At 39.5% G+C, this 14946-nt stretch overlaps 1 protein-coding gene across 2 annotated transcripts in view; it reads right to left on the bottom strand.

The window, feature by feature from the left end:
* unc5ca (unc-5 netrin receptor Ca) overlaps window positions 1–14946 on the bottom strand; it is a 183682-nt gene that overhangs the window by 4267 nt on the left and 164469 nt on the right. For both annotated transcript variants that reach the window (XM_051421607.1, XM_051421608.1), the window contains 7 exons: window positions 14139–14274; window positions 13267–13354; window positions 10647–10815; window positions 7665–7898; window positions 5669–5818; window positions 5098–5262; window positions 2134–2312 (listed from right to left, as the gene is read on the bottom strand). In XM_051421607.1, coding sequence (XP_051277567.1) covers window positions 2134–2312; window positions 5098–5262; window positions 5669–5818; window positions 7665–7898; window positions 10647–10815; window positions 13267–13354; window positions 14139–14274 — 1121 coding nt within the window. The remainder of the gene's footprint in view (window positions 1–2133; window positions 2313–5097; window positions 5263–5668; window positions 5819–7664; window positions 7899–10646; window positions 10816–13266; window positions 13355–14138; window positions 14275–14946) is intronic.

Genomic DNA, 14946 nt, shown 5'->3' with positions numbered 1-14946 from the left:
ATATTGCAAAGGTGACAAATGATTTCCTTTTATTTATTATTAATGCTTTAGAAGTTAAATGCAATTAATAGTTACATGGTGTGACTGCTCTTTTGAGAACTCTGACTTTCTTTATAAACTAAAATCTTCTTTAAACATATTGAAAGGACCTGGTATGTGACAGCAAAGGCACACAGAATAAGATCTGTGATTGAGACCTGAATGATATAAAATGCAATGAGTGAAGGACACGATGAAAAGAGGTGAATCCTTTTTATAAAATCTGCCATTATGTATATTCAGTTAAAACTATTTTAACCAAATAAGAAAAATTAATACTTTTAGAAATTGCGAGCACCAAATTGTGTCAACAAGTCCACAGGGAGAACAGTTTTTGTAGCACTGAAAGAGTCAAGTGCACAATGGTTGCAGAGGAGAAGTCTGACGGTGAGCCATCTGTGACAAAGATCTCAATGCTGCTTTAGTGGAAAAGCCATCAGATTTGAGTCCCATGGGGATAAAAAATGAGACTTTCTGTTCCTCTGTAAATCCTGTGATTGTACTGTTAGCACTCTGTGGTACTGTTTAAACACAACCAGAGACATGTACATCACCCCTCTGCATATTTCTGTCTGTCTCACATCTAATAAAGTTATTTCCATTACTTTCTTTATTTCTCACTCTCCGTCTCAGCCTCCATCTTGCTGCAGTATGTGATTAGGGGTGTCTCACTGTTACATGAAATCAATAGCCGAGATCCACCTTTTGTTGTTGTCTCAGTACAATAGATCGAAACTTTAATGATAGTTTGGGTTTCTGGAAGTAGGCACCAGATTCCTTTGACAAAGACAGTCATTTTACTTCACAGAACACTGGTCCACCGCTGCCTCGATCGGTTAGTTTGTATGTGCTATTCAATAATTTGGGTGTTTAACACAGTTAGGATATGAACTAATGTTGGTTGCTGTGGATCGAGGAAGCAGCAGACCAGCATCTGTTATGTTCAGCGAGGTAAAATTACTGTTTTTGTCACAGGAGTATGGTGGCTTTGGATGACTTTTTTTAGGTAGGTGCTTCGGTGCTGGGACTCCTGTCTGCTTCTCCAAATTGGGGCGGCTTTCAGACTCCCATGTAAGTACTATGCTGACTATGGATAAGTACCGCATACCCCACTTAAATAAACCTGAACTATCCCTTAACAACTATATTTTTGTTTGCTTTTGTAAAGTGTACAGACCTCAGGTTTTACTGTTTACATATACATGAGCATGAAAGTTATATGAGGAGAAATGGCTGTGACGGCAAAGCATGAGTCATACTTTAAAGTCAAACAGACATGACGTGGCAGTTACAGGACCAGAGAGGATAAAGGGTGGTATTTTTCTTTTTTAGACAATTTTATCATTCTCCTTTTGAAAAGTGGCTTTTAGTGGAAATGTGGAAGTAAACAACAATTTGGCTAGCTGTCCATTTTGCACCCACAAATCAGGAATATTTGGTGCCCACATTAACAAACTACATGATGAGCTGGCTGCCTATTGGGACAACGAGGTGCACTTGTGCCCAATTATCCTCTCAATGGCTGCTTGCTGCTCTGGTAGCCACCGGTAAATGAACCTCCGGACTGAATCATCAACTCACACATCTGCGGATTGAGATACTTGCTACTTGTGAGTCAGACAGACAGTCATATACAGTATTTACTATAAGTGCTTGGGAGTCCAGCAGTACTGCATTTTACTCAAACTCTGCAGGGACTCGGGTTTAAAATAATGAAATGAGTTGACACCAAGTGACCAATTTTTTTGTACGCAGTTTAGAACTGTAAAAGGCCACTAGTCACATAGAATTAACATAATTAGTTGTCAGTGTGATTATGCGTCTTTAGTATTTGTATGTGATATTGTATCTTTGAGTGCTAAGGAGAAAAAATAAGTAAGAGTAAAAACAAGAACAAGACTCATCTCAGTCACAGGTCACACAGAAACTGACTCATTTTCTTCTTCTGTTGTTAAAGAGGTGAGGCAGGCAGCCTTGATGAGCTGCTATCCGATTTGAGAAGAGTTGTTTTTCTGACTAAACGATGCTCCAAACCAAGCAAAACGCCTGAGGAAAGCATACAGGGAATAAATGATTTTTAAAAATGTGTGTCACCTGTCAAGGTTGAGTTTGTGGGCCAGCATCCTCCAGTCATTGCCTCTGGTCTGTGGTGCATCTAGACTGCCGCACAGCTTCTGTCTGATGGATAAAGGAATGCGGAAGGCATTGGGCCCCACTAAGGTGGTGATATTACTGGCAGGGTCCATCAGGGACGTGTCTATGCACTGGACCTCCTGGAGAGACAGAAAGAAAAATTACGAGTTACTTCAGCTTTTTGAAAAGTTGAATTCATGGAAATTCAATGAAATTTCCTATGCATATTGTTGTGCACAGTATAACTTCTGCAGTAGAGACATGGGTGAACAGGTGGACAATATACTAGGAAGCCTTAAAAGTAAAATGTGGATCATAATGTGCATCCATGTGGCAACACTGGCAAAGTTAAATCCATCACATTTCTATTATAAATACCTCACTATCTTAGTCTTTTTTTGTAGATTCTCCTTGTCTCCCTGCTACTGGCCTTCGGTGTGACCAATTACTGATATGTTTCCTAATTAATACAAAAAGGAGTGAACCAAACACAAAGATCTGCTACCAAGCACTCTCTCTATCTCCCCTCTCGCTGTTGATCTGTCTTTTTCTAAACCTTCATCCCATTAATCTGCCACTCCTGGGCTGAAAGGAGGCAGCAGTCTAATGAATGTGGCTTGGCAGAGGGAAACAACAACTGCCACTGTTGATGTGAATGATTACTATTTACTGCGTCTACTTAGCCCCAATTTACAGCAGAAAGCTCTCTGCTGCTGGAGATTGAATGATTGATGCAAAGGGATATCTCTGTGAAATAATAAATACTTTAAACCTAAATGCTTTATTTTCCATTGTTCAAGACACTGAGGGTCAAGAGCATTTTATTCAAGGCATACACAAAGAGATTAAAAGGATATTGCTTTAGCTGTTCAGATCTAATTACCATACTTGCTAAACATCCCATGTGATCATAGTAATTATTTTTGTAAGACTAGGTATGGCCTATTTAAAATGGATTACAACTGATCTTTTAACAAAATATTTAATGTTGTATCAAAACTATCATTGCCCAAATTGAAGTGTTAATTTTTACTGTGTACATGTTGCACAACCGACCACAGCTCTGCCTTTTTGTGTTGCTTATATTTGGCAGAAGGCATAATGAAGTAAGTAGAGAATCACATTAAGAGGTGCAGGAGAAAAGCAGGATGGGACATTTCTACTTTGCTTTCTTTCACTGTGTGATTTTGCACCTCTGACAGTTTAAAAGCTGCATTAGAAAAGACAAGAAGACAAATGATCACAACTTATTTTCCTGGATCGACACTTTACGGGCAGGATATGAGAATTCATAAGTGACTCATTGTTTTTATTCACACAGTTGTCCGTCCGTATTAGAGTTGGTGGCAAACAATGAGAGAAAATGTACTTACTAATCACAATTGTGGTATTTGAATTTAGTACTCTGATGTATTCTGGCCACTTCCTCAAAGACTGTCTGAGAACATCATTGTCAGCTTTGGGTTGGACGATGATATTAGCCAATATTAACACAGATATATCAAAGACTTATTGGTATGCGTGCATAAGTTGGCCGATAAGCAACACAGAATGCCAAAAAGTATGTTTTTCTGTGTCTCTGTTACATAGTCTTCCCACCTATGAGCACTAACAAGTTTATTTTAGAACTGTACAATTCTTCTCAACAAAAGGTAGAGTTTCTATTTTGAGTGTAGGAAATATGCTCAGATAAGAGGTGGAGAAAGATGACGATGACTAATCACTTTAGTGTTAAAATGTTCCGTGCATTAAAGGGTAACTTCGGTATTTTTCAACCTGGACCTTTTTTTTCCCCATGTGTTTGTGTCAAAGTGACTAATGGGGACAACAAGTCTTGAATTTGGTCCAGTATTGAGTGAGAGTGCAGCAGCCTGCAGCCACGGAACAGGCTACAACGAAATCATTATGGAAATGTGTACTGTTAAAATACATCCATTAAAGAGGGAAAAAATGGGTGGAACACTGGCGGTGTTCCTGTGGGTTCCATTGCCCTATGCCCACACAGGGGATTTCACAGACCGGATCAAGCGAAAGGTATCGAAAACATTAAAACTTTTCTGTAGGGTCCTATCCGTAATGTTGTCAGGCACTTAATAACAATAACAATCTGAGTCAGTGGCTAAAACGGGCACTATTAATGGACGTATGTTGACGCATTCAGCCCATGATTGGACCAAATTCAAAACATGGGAAAATAACAAGGTTACTCTTTATGTTCTGTTAACTTGGGATACCTTGAAAATATTACACAACTCTAACAAGCAGCAACTTGAACTCCACAAATAAATTTGGCATTCTGATTTTGCTCAATGGCAATGCTGGAGGAATAAAATCAAAAATATGTAACCCTCCCTGCTGCTGCAACTTTTCCCCTACATGCAGTAAAAACTATCCTTCTTTGTCATCTTACCTGGTTAAACAAGGGTTAAAAAAATCGAAAGTGCAACACTATCACCCATGAACACCACGGGAGAATTCAAAGCAGTGACATTGCAAAAGAACTGTCTGACCTTCGACCAAAACTGTTCACACACCCACACACACACATTCAGTGACTTTGTGGTTACATGGCCTAGAAAAATCAAAGACGAGTTATTCCACTCGTGTTATGTGACCTCTAGCCTCAGTATGAATGATTGAACAGAGTCACAGAACCATAGCAGGAACCCTGACTGTCTGACAGATAGAGAAAAACTTAATGACTTTAGGACCTTTAGTCTGGGAATGAGAAGTTAGAAGAAGGAACCTCTTTTTCTTTCTTTCTCTCTCTGCGACTGTGTTCATCGCTTTTTGGTATTGTTTTATCCCTCAGTATGCTGCCCTCGGCCAGTGTGAGTTAAAGTTGTCTTTTGCAGTTTTCTCAGCCAATAACCAATAAACAGGGTGTCAGCTTTTCTGCCTTCATGTGGATTTCTGCAGACTTGCCTCCTCCAGTGTGTTGCTGAGCTGAAAGATCTGTCCTTCTCCTTCCACCTGCCGCACACACAGTTTGCAGCTGATCTCTGTGGTGGCTGAGCTCAGTCTCTCCAGGGTGAAGGTGCAGTGAAGAGTTCTCTGACTGCCACTCCACACCTGGTAGAATGGGATCTCCTAGAAAAAGCACAAATAATATGCATGGTTTCAGACAGGTAACCTGACGGGTCACAGTATCTTCCAACTGTGGCTAGGATTCTGATAAATTATGAACAGCTGCAATACATGGATTTTGATGATTACTTGAGGTGCTTAGCAAGTTGTGCACTTTATTTAGTAACTTTTTTTATTCGTGGGAATTCATCAAAGTGAATAACTGAAAGTATTTTACTCTGGACCAAAGCTTAATGCATAAAACGATAACATGCACTGAGTCATGCTGCTAGGCTTACCATATTTTATCCTTGTTTGGCTAAATATAAGTATTACAATAAACTGTGATATTTGCTCTGTGTGTGTTGTATAGGATACCTTTTAAAATGTCTTTAAGTGTACAGTATATGTATGTGTATGTTCCTCTCACCTGATACTTGGCGATGAGTTTGCTCTTCCAGTGTGTGTGTGGCACATCGTGGATTGACAGTCTCAGATTGTGTGTGCTGTCTTTAAAGTTCAGAGTCTTTGGTTCATCCAGAAGCTTCCCTCCCATCTGGGTCTCCATCTGAAGAACCTCCTACACAAAACCCCACAAAAAAAAAAACAATAACTACTTCAAACTTCCTCCTCAAGTATGGTTTCTATTTAATCCCACTCACTGCACCATTTATTTTTCATACAGCATTAGAGATTGTAGAAAGCCTTTATTTTTTTCTGGCATAATTACTACAGACAATGCCGCCTTGGATGTGGTCTTCAAGTACACAGCACCATGAAACTCTTGAAGCACATGCACGTTTTCATTAAGCTACCATCACAAACATCAGTAGTTCTATTCCCTGGATTTTAACCAAAGCTCAGCTCTGCTAACTGCGCTGAACTAAAGAGAGACATTAAGATGCTCAATAAAAAAACAGATGAATGAATAATGCACCACCAGTCAAAGTACTACTGTTATGAGATGAGGGAAATGAAGCTTATCCTTAATGTAAGAGAGTACAATTAAATTACTTCTATTGGCTTTGGAAGATGACCTCAATGCATCATGTCATTTGTGAAATACTAAACAGAGAAGTAAAATGAATTCTGATTATTTCAGACTTTGCATCCCATTTTTGTCTCTTCCATTACGCCTTCTCTTTCTGCTAGCATGTCACGACAACAATTACTACTTTTCCTTGTGCACCTCTCTTTATAGTTTTAAGGATCCTGTAACTACCGCCTCACTTAAGCTGGATTCATAAAGTAATGCACTGCACTTAATGTGGGTTTTTGCTTTTATTTAGTGTCTCTGATTTCACATAAGGTTAATGTAAAACTGTAAATACTTTCCATTTGATGTCTTTGTCTTTGCTTTTCACTTTGTTATGCTGCAGTTAATAATAATAATACATTGCACACACAGTCCTGTGGGGAATTTTGCTCATCCTTTTCAAACTGACTTCTGTACACCAACTAAGCCCACACCGAGAGATTACTCACTAAGTATGTGTGTCCCTGCAGACACACCAGCATGCAAATGATAAAGACACATATTTATAATATCAATGTATTTATGGGCTGTACACACACTGTACACATGCACTTAAATTAACTAATTAACGACACACAGAAGCTCACGGTTATTTTCTGATGGAAGAATAAGTTATGAGTATGACTTCTGATGCCTCCTACAACCTTTTCAAAATAATCAATTCCTCCTTCCCATCATCTTCCTACGCGGCAGCTCTACAGTAGATATACAGCAGAGACTTCCCCTTTGAAACGCCAACCGATCAATTATACTACAAAAAGTCTCATCATTAAAAAGTCCACCTCTGAACTTTGTTTGCAAGCTACAATTGCTTGTTTGAAATGGTAAAACTGAGTGTGCGTTGATGTTTGTGTGAGCATGTGCATGGCTGTGTGCCACGCTGACACTTGACTTATCACTGCATGCATAAATTACCAATGTTAATCTCCCATATCAGATGGTCCCTCCAGTGCTTTGAATTTGTTTAAATTCTAAAGCATCGTTATTTTGACATTGCTTGACCCTGTTTTGTTTACCGCTTCTGAGCTCATTTCCACAAGACTAGAGGTGGAAAAAAAACCCTTCTATTTATGACTCTAGACAATCACTTCTACTCGAGCAACAATATATTTGATTTCAAATGCAAATTACTGGGGAACAGTTTAAGCATGGGTGGTCCAAGAGAGAACAAAATCCCTCACAGGACTAAAGAACACAACAAAGCACTCAGCCTAAAATATCACACACCTCTTCAGTCACTGTTATTGAAGACATTGGGAAACCAATTGTGCACACTGCAGATATATACTGTACTTTTGTCCATAGTAAGTATGTGTGTATGCACATATAAATAATTTAATGGACATAAAAAGCAACTGAACAACAGAATGCCTTAGTTTCAATACTTCACCTTGAGTGCATCCTGTGTGTCATCCAGACAATAGACTCTAATGTGATAGTCCAAAGTTGTGCAGGAGACGGGTCCAAAAACAGCCAGTTTGAGCCTCTTGGCGGCTGCCTTGCAGACTGACTGGCCCACCAGGCAGTATGTCCCCAGTGTCTCTGTTAAGATGTGACATGCCTCCGAGTCCATCTGCACATAGCAGGGGGTGGTGAAGTTTTCCTCTCCCACTACAACCACATCCTGTAGGAAACATACGCACACACAAAGTCACACACAAAGTCACACACGTTTTCAGACTTCCAGAGTGTGGGATCTGTGATAGGTGTCTGAGACAGGCTTATTGTAAGTTGTCAAATGCTGTCGTTGAATTTATCATGTGAACCTGTAGTCATCGCAACCGAAGAGAGATCTAAGGCTTTATTTAAAACAGACTAACTTCAAAAACAGGTCTTTATTTCCAATGAGTATATTATCACATATTAGTAAGAAGCCTGCCTGTCTTTTGATTCACACTTCCTAGATGTGTTTCACATTAAAACAAAGGGCTTCCTTCCTTTCACGGAAGGCTTTTATTGAGAAACACCTATGGGTGTTATCAACATTAAAGCAGTAACAAGGAACTTTGGTGTGGACTCTAGAGGCCCCTGTGAACAAAAACTGTGGTGTTTCATTTATTTCAAGAGGAATCCGACCAAATCCGACCCAGTAGCAGACGTTAAAATGAATAAATAAAAACTGTCAATATTCCCGATTTTGGTCTCGTCATATTAGTATTACATTTAGACAGTTAGAAATTCCATGTAGTAGGTTTAAGAAAACATTAAAAATGTCAATGTAGAATTAATATGATAACAGTATTTCTGTTTATAAAACTATGACAACAAAGTGTTGAATTTGTTATTGCACTGATAGAGAAAATGTGGAAATGCAGATTATTCTAAATTAACAAAGTGAGCCACAGTCCAGGTTATTTTGTTTTTTTGCCCCTCGCCTTTATTTGGGAACAGCCTTTATTTGTTCGCACAGACTGCTTTTAGTGAGACCTGGATTATTTGAATACCGGCTTTATTTGAGCATTTACGGGCATTAAGCCACATTCTGTCTGTTAACATAACACAACCGGACCTGCGTTTGGAGCCATTTCCACTAATGCAAACAACCCCTGGGCAAGCAGGTTGTGGTTTCTAACTGATGCATTCCTCTGTTGCTACTGTATAAACAGGTCTTTTTCAATGTGATGCCAGTACTGATGTGTGCAGAGCTGTGCTAACTATATAGAAATCATTGTTGAGCAACAGAAAGCCCAACTGTAAATGTTGAGTTTTAATCACTCTAACTTGTAGATCTCTTTAAAAGACAATAAGCAAGCATGGGACTGCTCTTTGTTAAGTCTGGCAATTCATCTTATAAAAACAGTTACTGGATTTTTGGTTCAGCACATTGTGGATTCCTTTGTTCGTGGTGAGACACTGAATTGAAATTTAAATGCATGTCTGGCCGTACATATGTCTTCTGAAAGTAAATCAAGGTGTCCATTAGGAGAATGATAACACTTGTTCAGAGCTGCCATCTGTGAAGTGTGTCCAATCCCACTGTGATTATCTGCTGGCTGTTCCTCATGTTATTTCTACAGCTCTCTGTCGCAGCCTGAGTTATGGTAAATCCATATGGGTGGAGTGAGGATGCACAGGCTCATGGTGTTCTTTTCGTATAAGAATTGAATCTTCAATTAGTTGTGCACGTACCCATGTTTGCACGTGTGCGACTGTGAGTAATCGCGCATGCGTGTCTGTGGATGCAGGCACGGATCTGCTGTTCACGCACACGTGTGATACAAATATTGAGTTTTGAATCACAGTTCACGTGGAGTTGTGTTCCTGCAGATGAGCGAGCCAAATCAATACAAAGAGGTAGGAAAGCAATATGGTATGAATCTGTTATTACTGGTAATCACAACCGTGGCTGCTCCCCCCGATGTGAGGGGAATTCAATTACCTTCCTCTCCCCGTTTTGGGGAAAACTTTCTGATGGGAAATGGATGTTCTACTGCAGTAAGAGAAAAACAAATCGACTTCCTGATGAAATTCCACTTTTCATTTTTCTCTTCTTTACCCACTCTGCACCCAACCCCTTCTGTCTCTCTTTCTCTCTCTCTCTCTCTCACACACACACACACACACACACACACACACACACACACACACACACACACACACAAAGACACACACAGAATCTTATGCATGGCTAATTGTGCAGAGACATTGTGTTGAGCTGTGATAAGCAACAGAAGAGACAGCATACGGGGGCCTTGTAGACACAGTGATGCTGCAAGACAGCCTTATCACCCACACCCACACACAAGGATACACACACACACCCATACAGAAACAGACGTACACGCATACATACGCAGTCGCACACGCACAAAAGCAGATTGCTGAGGTAGAGACTTCACGCTGAGAGACACGGGAGGAGGGAGAGAGAGAAGGGTAGAAAAAAAAGGAGGGATAGAAACATAAGATGAGAGAAGAGGAGGACGGCAGGAGCATAACAAATTGCTTCTGATAGGAGTCTTCAACCCCCTGCTTGTCTTCTAGCCCGTAGGCACTTTATGTTTACCGAATTTTCTCCTCTTTTCTTTCTTTTCCTCTCCCTCCCTCATTGCATGTGTGTATGCAAGGAGCGGCTATTCTTCTGGATGAAAACGATAATGTATGTGTACATGCATGCTTTGTGAGTCATACTGTGTCATGACAGTGTGTTAACGATTTGGCAGCGACTGTGTGCAGGTGCGTGCCTTCTTTATGTTTGGATTATTTATCTGCTGTGTGTGTACATGTTTGTACATCTAGATGTATCTCTAAATTTATGTTCATCGCTATTTGCTGGCAACAAAGTCACAGCTTTTCTCTCTGGAGGTTAAAACAGTGGATTTAGAAAATTGGCAGCTCATTTAAAATAGGACACAAAACAGCGTTGAACACTCACCTCCCACTCTCCCATGGCCAGTTGGTTCTTCAGCTGTATGAGCCAGTCTTCCTGGACATTGTCAGCACAGTGGTGGATGGTGAGGATTACTGGTCTGGTCAGCAGTGCTCCTGGAGGTCCACAACTCACCACTGGGCTCAGCACCGTTTGGATGTCCTCCACTGGGGGTCTGGAAAAGACAGATAAGACAGAGGTGAAATGATTCTTTAGAAAAGAGCAACAGGAGGGCTGCACTGTTGGGTACCTGTTGGTGTGAGCATCAGTTGCAGGAAGCTGTATTGATTCCACTTGTGTTATCTGTGTTATTTTGTCATAATGGTCCCATATGGAAAAACTCAGTTCGCATAATAAGGAGACAGGTGGACAGTTAGGTCCGAGGAAGACAGACTAGCTGAGAGTAGATGAGAAAACCAGGGAACAAAACAGATCAGAGCAGAGCAGCACAAATTCAATCAGAGGATGATTAGTGGAGTCGGCAGGGCTTCATCAGTTAGGCCTCAGCTGGAGTCAGTAGCTCACAGCTCATGGGCAGAAAATAAATGACTGCTAGTCACAGGTTCCCCCGCTTTTACAGTAAATTCTAGGATTGGAACCTCAAGCACTTGCTAACTAATGTATGTTACAGTACAGCAACATAATAATACAGGCTCTTCTACTGTGAAGAAATGTAAGTTTATACATATCAAACCCAATCAATATAGCCTTCTTTCATTATTAAACTGAAAGCTAAAATGGCATTCTTAAAAAATAGTTAAACATGAAAATACTCATGAAAATGTTCGCTGTGCAATCCATTATCCAGTCATTTTATCCCATCACGGTGCTGAAGATATTTACTGACTGAGAAAGAGCCCATATGGATAGAGGAGATGGATCTAAATTTTAAAAGTGATTTTCTTTTACAGCCCACCTTGTGTCAGGGGGGCACTAATCCTTAGCAGTATGATCGATTCAGCTGCTGGAGCTCATTATTGACTCATGAGGGGTTCACATGGGCAGGAGAAGATAAAAAAAAAGAGTAGGAGAGCACCCTTTGACTTACCTAATGTAGAGGTCACCCCTTAATGAATTACAGTGTTATTGTATTTGATATTAATATTATGTATCTTTTATCATACAAATATAGAAAACAGATGCTTTAATTTGTGTATGCGGGAAAACTGACACCTGAGAGTTAGATCTTATAATGAGCTAAACCACATGATTCTGGCTTGCCCAGTGTTGCTGAGGGAAGTCAATGTAGCTATGTGATTTTTGCTAGCCAGCTATCGACTAAGATGAAGACAGAGGACAGAGAAGAGGTTTGGCTCTTAGAAATACTGTAGCACCCTGCAGGGGGCCTAATTCTTATTGACTGCCATTGATCGGGGAAAGGCTAGAATACATGCATGGGGGAGAATACTATAAACTGTAACAAGTGTCCTAAAGCTCTGGTTTTAAAAGAGTTGGTTTACCCAAATTATTAAAGAACAGATTTCCTCACTTGCTCCTTGTGCTATCCAGCTATTTTCTTTTATTTGCCCAGTTTTTGAGATTGCATTTTTCCGTCACCCCTCAATACAATGAAATGATGAACAGAATATAGTTTGTAGTGCTCACAGCATTAAATAAATATATATTTAAAGGCAAGGTGTCCTTCAAAAAACAGTGTCCTTGTTACAGTGCATAATGCACAAACCTTGCTGCAAACTGTTTTTATTGAACTACTTTCCAAAGAAATAACAGGTCAGAGCAGATTGAGTTTTGCTGTACTGTAGGTATTTTGTAATGCCAGGTTACTTTCGAATAGAGCGCTGATAATGTCTCACATTTGCATCAAGGAAATTTTCTAAACAACAGCTGGAATAAATACATTTCTCTCATGTCTCTCATGTCCCACAGAGAGCTTTACCTCACTCATGCACAGGGTTTGGGAGTAAAGGATTATAGTACATGTAACAGGATTACAGTAATCCCAAAAATAACCACTAATCTGTTAGTTACTGTGGAAACAGTGATCTCTTTGCATATGCTGTCAAAAGCCTGGTGTTTGTTTTTTGGATCTATAACATGGCATGAAGACAAAAACAAATGTGTTGGTCACACTGCAGTCAACATTAGTTTCACACATCTTAAAATAATGGCCGTTATGAGCTCTACATTTGGGTAACAGCACTGTGGCCAAAATTTGGAAAACATCAATTAGCTATGTAAATTCTGTGGATTACTGTACAGATTACAATGTTAAGTAGGTAATAATGAATGTGTAAAATGTTTATTATCAACTCCTCAACTTCAACTACTAAGGACTTTTTTTCTGCCACTAATATAGAACATGTGAGGTATTAACTGACCTCTGCTGAATGAATCACTCAGAAGGTGTGCATAGATATACTATAAATAATAATGACTCATCCCTTGCTGTGTATCCTAAGCCCATGTCATACTGTGAAAGCCTCCCCACGCAACCATACAAACAGGTCTGAGAAGCCGCTGCCCAGGAGAAAGTCGGAGAAGCACAGGCAAAGAAAAACAAAGAAAGAAAAAGAACACAGGGAGATGGAGAGATGAAGAGAAAAATGGGGACAATAGGGAACAACACACAGAGAAAAAAAGCCAGAAAGAAACAGACAAAACTTACCTCAAGCTGTCCTTCCTGTGCACAGTCACATACATCTCGTACACCCTACCCTGAGGAACAGCACCCGCTGGAACCAACAAACTCACGCCTGCAGGAGGGAGGACAGAGGGAGGCAGAATGGATGGAGGCAGAAATAATGAGATTCATCAGTGGATTATTAATTTCACCATGTACAACTGAATTATTAAGTGTGCAACCCATTATCACTTTATCATTATGATTAATTATTGAATAATCATTTTTAAAGGCAACCCATGTAAAACTTTCTCTTAAATATATCATCAAGTGAATTGTGCTGCAATGTTTTATAGCTTCTGAGAGCTGCTTCCTATCAGCAGGTTACATTATTCATTATTTTTTTCTGCCCACTGCTTTTAAATCCTAACATAAGTCTACTGAAAGTTTTTTGCTTTTAAACTAGGTAGCTGGAGGAGATCCCAAGGCTGTCTCCTGTAGTATGTTGACTGCGCAGCAGTATCTAGATACACTTACTTTATGTGGTTTTCAGTACAGGAAATGTATTTTATCTTGTTCAAATCTATAATACTTTTTAGTGAGTATTAACTTTGATGAGATTCTTACTATTTATAGCAGTTAATGTAATGTAATGTATTATAAATTGTTAATGTTTATGTAAAAAAAAAAGGTTAATTAATTTGTTTATTTAATGATCACAGCATTTTTTTAAAATCACATCAAAAGCCTTGTGTGATCAACCCAATATGGAGGAGCTATATACTGTCGCTAACCCTAACCCTAAAGCATGAAAGCAATCACCTATCTGAACACAGTAAAAAAATAAATTATATAGCTGCATTAGTAACAGTAACCAGATTTATTATTAGCTGTTAAGTGTGTGTAAGAAAGTTTACCAGAGTTGGGTACAATGAGGTGTCCTCCCTGGTTGTTGAAGGATCCATGAGCAGTACAGGAAGGGTCCCGTGTTCGGGCCAAGCTCTGGTTGCGAAGGTTCATGGTGTCGCTGTTATCCAACAGAGACTGAGTTACCTAGGGATGAAAAGACAGCAGTCAGAATGATAATAATAAGAAAGTTAGAATTATAGGTAATCACATAACACATGCTGTACCAGACAGTACTGGCTGTGAAGCTGTTCAGCAGAAACTGGATCAACTGAAAGTCTGAATTGAAGTATTTGGTGAATGAATCATCACAAATCTATGTCTAGTTTGGCTGTGCAATGCAGTTATCGATGCATTCACCTTTAAAATTCACATTTTTTTTGCATTTATGCTATTGCACATAAGATACAAGTTGAATGGATTTATGACGATCATGGCAAACACTATTAAAAAGTTTTCTTTTGAGAGGTTAGTGAAGATGAGCTCTATAATTTCCTTACCATTGTAGTCAACAGTTTTCACTGTTATGTAAGTGTGGTGAGTTACATTGCTATTAGTCCAATTGTGTACTGTACCATTATGCATAAGCTGCATGCATGCTCTATGTGGGCTGAAAGAAGTGAACATATGGATATGCAGAAAATCAATGTGCTGTGATTTCGAGGACGATCTTCTCTAAAAGAGCTGATGTCAAGTACTGTAAAATGTATTCTAATGAAATCCAATCAAGTTCACAGACATTTCACTGTGCAAGGCCAGTCTCTGCTTGTATGGATCATTGTAGTTTTATTCTTGCCTGGCTGATTAGAGCGAACTTTT

This window comes from Dicentrarchus labrax, unplaced genomic scaffold (genome assembly GCF_905237075.1).
Source record: "Dicentrarchus labrax unplaced genomic scaffold, dlabrax2021, whole genome shotgun sequence".
Taxonomy (NCBI): domain Eukaryota; kingdom Metazoa; phylum Chordata; class Actinopteri; family Moronidae; genus Dicentrarchus; species Dicentrarchus labrax.
This window is presented reverse-complemented; position numbering and strand designations above follow the sequence as displayed.